The sequence below is a fragment of the Myotis brandtii genome, unplaced genomic scaffold, assembly GCF_000412655.1.
Source record: "Myotis brandtii unplaced genomic scaffold, ASM41265v1 scaffold691, whole genome shotgun sequence".
NCBI classification, from domain to species: domain Eukaryota; kingdom Metazoa; phylum Chordata; class Mammalia; order Chiroptera; family Vespertilionidae; genus Myotis; species Myotis brandtii.
The window spans coordinates 198,650-207,221 of NW_005370704.1; the positions used below are offsets into that span (position 1 = coordinate 198,650).

At 60.4% G+C, this 8,572-nt stretch overlaps 1 protein-coding gene across 1 annotated transcript in view; it reads left to right on the forward strand.

Annotated features, from left to right (window-relative positions):
- The first annotated feature begins 8,486 nt into the window (after window positions 1-8,486).
- Window positions 8,487-8,572, forward strand: part of UBAC1 (UBA domain containing 1) — a 15,410-nt gene continuing 15,324 nt past the window's right edge. The window contains exon 1 of the mRNA XM_014529662.1: window positions 8,487-8,564. Coding sequence (XP_014385148.1) covers window positions 8,487-8,564 — 78 coding nt within the window. The remainder of the gene's footprint in view (window positions 8,565-8,572) is intronic.

Below are 8,572 nucleotides of genomic sequence, written 5' to 3' on the forward strand. Positions count from 1 at the left end.
CAGCGATGCCAGGCTGGGGGAGGGGCGCGCGGGTGGGGGAAGGGTGGCTGTGAGCTCCCCAGAAGCCCCCCCCTTAGTCCCGTGGCCTGGGGAGGTCCCCCCAGAGCAGAATCGGCTGGATGAGGGGGCCCCTCAGAATCCCGCCCCACCCTGAGAGTTCTGGTCTTGCTGGTGGGGGTGCAAGGGGAAGCCGGTTAATTTCTAGAAGCCGCCCGATGGGCAGTCACCCCCATCTCTGTGCCTCTGTTTTTCCGAGTCAGTCGGCCTCGTGCCCCAGGTGGGAGGGGTGACCACGTGAGAGACGGCGGGGCACAGCCCGGTGGTGCCTGCACTCTGCTCCCCCAGGGCCTCCCCCACTGGCCAGGTGGCCCCAGAGACTGGACACCCCTGGGCAGGAGGGCCAAGTGGCCTGGGCACTCATCCTGCCTCCACTCCCCGATGGCCACGGCCGTGGGACCAGGAGGGACTCTCCGTCCTCCCCCACGAAACAGGAGGAACGCCTGGCTCCGGGCTGACGGGCTCCTGTGAGCCGGCTGCACTCTCGGCCCAAGGAGAAGGGAAGACGGCTGAGGCACGTGCTCCCTCGGTGGGGGGGGGGGGGCTCCAGGCAGCCTGGGTGCCCGAAATGTACCAGGTCCCGGGGTCCGGAGGGGTCGGGCGGGGCTGGAGGCCCTGGAGAGGGACCGTGGCAGGAAGAGCAGCGCCTGGGCTGAGCCAGCGACCGCCATGTGTGGACAGACGGCAGCCGCGGTGGATCCGAGGGCCCAGGCCAGCCCCCCTGTGCTGTCTGGGGTGCACACCTCCTTGAAGGGGGGCACCCTCCTGGGAACTGACTGGATGAGGTGGTCAATGAAAACCTGGTCGAAAATGTCTTGGGGGGCCTGGCTGGGGTGGCTCAGTGGTTGAGCATCGACCTATGAACCAGGAGGTCACAGTTCGATTCCCGGTCAGGGCACAGGCCCAGGTTGTGGGCTCGATCCCCAGTGTGAGGCGTGCAGGAGGCAGTTGAGCAATGATTCTCTCATCACTGATGTTTCTCTCTCTCCCTCCCTCTCCCCTCCTCTCTCTGAAATCAATAAAAACATATTTAAGCAACATCTACATAGTTACATACTCTCCTGGGGAGTCGGGTAAGATGTGCCCTTGGGCAAGTCATGGCCTCCTGACTGGACGCTGAGCCCAGGGCCTGTGTGGGTCCCCCCAGCCCCGGCCCCCAGGCCCCTGTCCCCCACCCTCTCTGTGTCCAAGTCCCTGCGGCTGCAGGACCGGATGCACAGGTGGGAGGCACCTGTCTTGAAGGAGGGGCCTCGTCTGGGACACGAGGGTCCCACAGGCCTGGGGTGGAGACCTGGCGATCGAGGGGCGCGTGGGTCTGGCGCTCCGGGAGGACGGGCGTTTGGAGGGAGGGTGGCCGGAATACCCACATTTTAACCCGTCACCATGTGGAGAGTTTTGTTATGAAAAACACCAGAAAGCCATTAATGTAAATCATGAAATATTCAGCAAGGAAGTCGCTTAAATGTCTCGTGTTCCCAGAACCGGTGCCGGAGGCTTCCTGCCTCAGGCGCCCGAACATCAGCTCTTTGGTGCCTCTCCAGGGCCATTAGCTCGAGCTGGGCATGAGGTCATCGCCTCGGACTGGCCTCGCGCAGGGCGGGTGACGGGGTGGGTGACAGAGGCCTCCCTCCCATGTCGCTGCCTCGACTCCCGCCGGCTGCCCCCACGGTTCCAGCTCCCACCGATGGCCCGGCTCCTGGGCCCCATGTGCTGTCTCCAGGGAATGGCAGGTGGATGGGGGGCACTGCCCGTCTCGGGGTCTCCCTGCTCGTCAGCCCCCCGTGTGAGCGATCTCCACAGGCCAGGCCGCCTCAATCCGCGACCTTCCCGTCAGCCACCGCAGTGCCCACGCCGCCTGGTCTCGTGGTCTCACTGGGCTTCTCCTGACTCCTCTGTCGCCTCGTCCTGACAGTCGAAGGTCGTGTGGCCGGTGAGCGTCCAGGGGAGGACTCGGACCCACCCCCGTGGGCTCTCACCCCCACCTGCCCACCCTGAACAAACACAAGATATCACACAACGCGACATCACCGGGCGCTAAAGAAATGGGGCCGTGGCCGGTGTGGCTCAGTGGCTAGAGCATCAACTTGTGGACTGAAGGGTCCTGTGTTGGATTCCGGTCAGCGGCACACACCTTGGCCCCAGCCCAGGCCCTGGTCGGGCGCATGCAGGAGGCAACCCATCGATGTGTTTCTCTCACGTGGATGTTTCTCTCTGTCCTTCCCTGTCTCATCCACTCTCTCTAACAGTCAATGGAAAATACCCTCGGGTGAGGATTAACGACAAAAACAGAAGATGGGGACACCCCCGTGGGACGCTACCATCAAACACACTGAAAACAACATCTGTCCGTGAGGATGCGGAGGAACTGGGGCACCTGGGCCACGATGGGGGAAGGGAAAATGGGCAGCCACCGTGGAGAGCCATGTGGCGGTCCCCGAAATACTGAACATAGAATGGGCACGGGACCCAGCAACCCCACTTCTGAGCACACCCCCCCCACAAGAACTGAAAGTGGGTCTTGAGGCGACATTCGCACAGCCACGCCCACAACGTGAGCCACAAGCCAAACGCGCAAACACCCCCTGTCCTCTGACAGGAACAGGTGAGCCAAATGCGGCCTCTGCACTCGAGGGAGTGCTCGCCGGCCTGAGCAGGGAGGACATCTGGACGCGGCCACACCAGGAGCGAGACGGGCAGACGTCGTGCCGAGTGGACGAAGCAGTCACACGGACCATCCTGTGGGATCCCACTCGTGGGAGGACCCTGGAGGAGTCAGACCCACAGACAGGAAGGAGAGGGGGGCGGTCTGGGGGAGTGGGGGGTGCTTGTGGGGCAGAGCCAGTGTGGGACGACGGAGGGTCCTGGAGAGGAGACGGTGGCCACGCAGCAGGGTGGACGCCCGTGAAGCCGCTGAGCCGTGGGCTGGACGTGGTTACGTGGGTCACTCTCGTGTTACGGATGTTGCACCACAATCTCCTTTTGTTATTCCCCCCCCCCCCGAGGTATTTTTCCATTGCTTTTTCGGAGAGAGTGGAAGGGAGGGAGGAAGGGGGAGGGAGAGAAACATTGATGTGAGAGAGACACATCACTAGGCTGCCTCCCACATACGCCATGACCAGGGGTGGGAGCGAGCCGGCCGCCCAGGTGCACGCCCTGGACCGGGAATTGAACCGGAGACGCGTGGTGAGCGGCGGACACGCATCACTGAGCAGCGCTGGCCAGGCCAGCACCTCACGTTCAGACATAAAAATAAAAAGCAGACGAGGAGGTGGAGAGTGGGGGCGGGAGGAGTGGTTGGAGGGTGGAGCCGGAGGTGGCAGGTGCCGGCCGGTGTTTCAGCACCTCGGAGAGAGGCGGCCGCACCTGCTGCCAGCGGAACCTCTGGGCAGGCAGCCCTGAGCAGGCCGGGCGGGCCTTTATTCTTCTTTTTTAAAAATATATTTTTATTTTATAAATAAAATATTTATATTTTATAAATATATTTTTATTGATTTCAGAGGGGAAGGGAGAGGGAAAGAGAGAGAAACATTGATGATGAGAGAGAATCATGGACCGGCTGCCTCCTGCACGCTCCCTGCTGGGGGTCGAGCCCACAACCCGGGCACGTGCCCTGACCAAGAATCGAACCCTGACTTCCTGGTTCATAAGTCGACGCTCAACCACTGAGCAACACCGGCCGGGCTCTCTGGGCTTCTTTTATTTAAAAAATGTATTGAACTTATTGGTTAACAAAATTATAGAACTCTGGGCTTCTTCACTCCCCCACAGACACTGGGTCTTCCGGGCCACAGAGGTGCCCATTCCTGCCCAGGCAGGGCCGCAGGTGAGGCAGCCCGGGGAGGGGAGGCCGGGGGTCCCACCTGTGCTCCCCTGTCCGAGACCCCCTTACATTCTCACCTGGGGTGGGGTGGCCCCGGCTCCCGGGATAGCTCCTTGTTCTCATCACAGGGAAGCGAGGGGGCGCTCTGGCATTGAGGGGGGCAGGCCTCCTGCATGAGCCAGCTCCGCCCCCTGAGACCCTCCGGAAAGGGGCTGTCCCTGTGACAACTCGCTTCAAGCTGCGCAGATGCCATTTCAGCAGGGAGCACGCTGCTCCGAATCCCGGCCTCAGGAGGCCCGGCCCCTGGACTGTCCGCATGGCCACCCCATGCGGAGGGTAGGGACCTCGTGGCAGGAAAACTCCTCTGGTCCTGGGTCAGCCGTTTCCTCCCGGGTCACCGATGGCGACGTGACCCTCGTGGTCGCCTGGTCACCGGCGGGCACGCACTTCCCACGCTGGGTGCGCTCGCTCCCGTGGCGAAGGGGAGGGCAGGCTGGCTGAGTGCTCGGAAGTGCCCAACCGCAGAGAGCGACTGGTCAGTCCCGGCCGGCCACTGGGCTGCCACACGGCGGCTGCCAGCAGAGGGCACTGTGGGCCCCTGGACACCGAATCCCATCTTCACCGAGTGAGGAGGGACGACGGGATTCCCTGGCCACGCTGTGCAGATGCACATCGACGCAGGTGAGCCTGTGCCACTCCCTCCGTTTTCATTCATTAATTCATTCATTCATGCATTCATCCAGTCATTCATTCAGTCATTCATTCATTCATTCATTCAGTCAGTCAGTCATTCATTCATTCAGTCATTCATTCATTCATTCAGTCAGTGAGTCAAGACGACCAGAAACTTGGCGGCTGCCTGCTCTCCCACGTGCCCCGTATTAGGGGCTGGGGTGCAGAATGAGCCTGTCATGGAGGATAAAGGGCTCTGACCCCTGTCCCCATGGCCTGATCTGGGGGCACTAAGAGGACCCCAAACTCAAGCCTGGTTGAGGGGCGGCGGGGTGGGCTCAGCGGGGGGTACAGGAAGTGGGGGGCTCGTGCTGCGGTGGTGAGACTGTGGCCCAGCCCACGGAGGGGCTGCCCAGAAGCAGGAGCCAGGGCGGACCTGCTCAGAACCTGAGGCGCCCAGGCTGGGCAGGGCGCACTGGCTGCCCACTCAGCAGTGTTCCGTTTCCCACGGGCCAGGGCAGGAAGGCCTGGCACCCCACCCGGGCCCCGCAGGGCAGGGCTGGCTCTCCTGGGAATGGTCTGGCCGACTAGGACAGTCACCGCGTCCCATTATTTGGGGGCCTGGAAAATTCCTACGCCTGACAGCAAACTTAAAAATGAAATAATAAGTCTGTCCTTTTATAAAGCAGATTGCGACGCCGGAATATTCATGAGCTGTGGCTTGGCGGGAAGTGGCAGCAGCCGGAAGACGATCATTTGGTTAAGTCAGCAGCGGAGGAATTTAGGGAAATGGACCTGTCACTCCGAGGAAATGGGTGATTAATACTTTCCTGTTTGCGGGGCCGGAGCGGGCGCATTTAATGTAATAATTAATTAACCTTGGGGCCACTCGTTTCCCGGGTTCCGGGGGCCTGGCTCCTCTGTGGCCCAGCCCCACACGCGTGGCCGCACTGACCTCCCCTGGAGCCCGGAGGAGCGTTGGGAGCTGGAGGGAGGCTTGCCTGCTGAGGGCACAGGCCCACACCCCGCACTAGCAAATGCCCGAGACCTCAGTCAGGGGGTGATAGGGTGGCCCCCAAACTCACCTGCACGGGAACACACGATGACTTTATGTGGAAACCAGGTCTCTGCAGGTGTGGTTAATTAAGGGTCTCAAGGTGAGGTCACCTGGATTAGGGTGGCCCTCAATCCGATGGCTGGAAGAGGGGAGGACGGGGGAGACGGGGCAGGCTGAGTGACACCGAGGGTGCCTGGTGACACCCGGGGCTGGGAGAGGCCATGGACAGACCCTCCCTCCCAGCCTCCCAGGGACCCAGCCCTGCGGACACCTGGCTCTCGGGCCTTTGTGTGCAGACCCAGGAGGGAGTGAATTCCTGCTGCGTGGTGCCCCCTGGTCTGTGAGACTGTGCCCACTGCCCCAGGACCCTCCCCATTTGGTGACCCTTGGAAGGGGTGCTGGGGCCACGAGAGGGGAGGTGGGGGGAGGACGGGGGGCCAGGCCCTGGCAGTGGGCCTGGTGCTGGCTTTTGCTGGGAACAGGATAAGTGACCAGACACTGCCCTCCTCTCTCTGGGTCTGGGTTCCCCCGAAGGGGGTGGTGGGGCTGCTTCCTCTTGTTGGAATGCACCCCCAAACTGCCCCACCTCCACGCTCTTGATGCCTGGTGGGTTCCTGGCCATCCTTCACTGCCCAGTTCCATGACCTCCCCTCGGGGTGCTGACCAAGCTGCCATGTCCTCAGAGTTTGGCACACACACCGGCTCCCAGGCTCCCAGCAGGGCCCTGGAGAGGAGCGTGGAACCCACTGTCTACTCAGTCACCTGCTCCGCCCCAGTCCTCGCTGCCCCAGCAGGACGCGGCTCGCCCCTGCCCTCTCGTGGCCATCTTCAGGAACTGCTAGCGGCTGCTGTTGGAGGATTGGGGCAGGGCCCCTCTCGGGTGGGACGCTGGCCGCAAGGAGAACCAGGGCGGTGCCCCTGGGCCAGACTTGGAGTCCTCTTTGTCAGGAAACCCTCCTGGCTGGTGGCTGCCCAGGGTCCAGGAGCTGAGTCAGTGCCCAGGCTCTTCTCAGAGACGGTGGGTGCTGGGTGGGAGCCAGGGCCGGGTGGGCTCGGCCAGCTCTCCTGGACTCAGGCCTGTGTGTTCAAGTCCCTCCCAGCAACATCCCCCTGGAGGTCCCCTGCACCCCCTGGTAACCACGTGCAGGGCTGGGCCCAGCAGGCTTCCCGCCCACCTGCTCTGTGGTGGCACCGATGGAGCCCTGACACCCCGCTGGGGGATTCCTGTCCTTCTTGGTTTGGCTCTTGTTCGCCCTGCCGGCCTGGGTCTCCTCTGTCCTCTGAGACTGTGTTGCAGGCAGCACTTCTGTCTCCAGCAGCGAGAGACCCGCGTTCCCAGGAGCGTATCCTGGCCTCCAGCTCGATCATTACTGCTTTCCGTGAGCAGCGGGTCTGGCTCATGGCGGCAATGAGTAAACACTAGACAAACTGAATTCGGACGTGGTCGGAATGATCGCCTGGGGAAACTGAGGACGTGTGTACCAACTGTGTGAAGAGTAAATGCCTGGGGTGACAGGTGCTGGGAGGGCTCCCCACAAACTGCCAGCCCCCGGGGACAACTCATCTCTGTGTCCTGGGTCCTGTGTCCAACTCATCTCTGCTCAGCCAAGGTTTCTGAATGAGTGAAACGAGTGAGTGAAGGTTGGTCACCTGGTCTGGGTCGGGCCCCAGTGGCAGCACTGACATTTGTCACCCCACAGAGAGGGTGTGCACGGAGGCCCTGGGCAGCTTCGCTCCTACGGGTGCCCACAGGCTGGCCTGAGTGTCGTCAGTGGCTCTGCAACCGAGCAGAGGCCAGATAGAGCGGAGGCCGGATAGGGGAGGTTCGGAACAGACGCTGCACGGCTGACAAGGCCCCAGCTGCCACTGCTGCTGCTGGTCTGGGGAACACACTTTGAGAAACTCTGCTCAAGGCCAGTGTCTCCTAAGAGAAATACAATAGCAGCCACACACACAATTTAACGTTTTCTAGAAACCACCTCTTTAAAAAGTATAAAGAAACAGGTGAGATCAATTCAATATATTTTACTTAACCCAATACATCCAAAGTACTATTTCAAGGTGGGGGTCAGTATAAAAACATTAAAGTATTTAACATTGAAGATCCATAGCAAGGAGGCATGGAACAGACTGACACACCTCGATGTGGGGTTGGGGGGGGGGGCGAGAAGAGATAAACCAAAGAACTTATATACTTACATGCACAGCCCATGGACACGGGCAATAGGGTGGTGAAGACCTGGGAGAGGGGAGGGGCTGGAGGAGGGGGAAAAAGAGGGGGTAATGTGAGATATCTGTAATACTATCAACAATAAAAATATATTTTAAAAAGTATTTCACATTGTTTTTTTCCTCCTAACTCTCGGAGACACGGTGTGTATTTTACAGCAAACTCAACGGTCCCGCGTGGCTAGTGGCGCTGAGCTGCAAAGCGCAGGCAAGCAGGTGCAGGAAGAAGGGAGCGGCAAGAGAACTACATCTCCCATAGCAGGGAGGCATGGAACAGACTGACATACCTCGATGTGGGGTTGGGGGGGGGGCGAGAAGAGATAAACCAAAGAACTTATATACTTACATGCACAGCCCATGGACACGGGCAATAGGGTGGTGAAGACCTGGGAGAGGGGAGGGGCTGGAGGAGGGGGAAAAAGAGGGGGAATGTGAGATATCTGTAATACTATCAACAATAAAAATATATTTTAAAAAGTATTTCACATTGTTTTTTTCCTCCTAACTCTCGGAGACACGGTGTGTATTTTACAGCAAACTCAACGGTCCCGCGTGGCTAGTGGCGCTGAGCTGCAAAGCGCAGGCAAGCAGGTGCAGGAAGAAGGGAGCGGCAAGAGAACTACATCTCCCGGGAAGCTATAGGCGCATACCATGACGCACTTCCGGCGCGTCGGCGGATGCAAGCCGGATGCGAAGAACCACATATCCCAGCATGCCCAGGCGCGCCCTGTGACGAA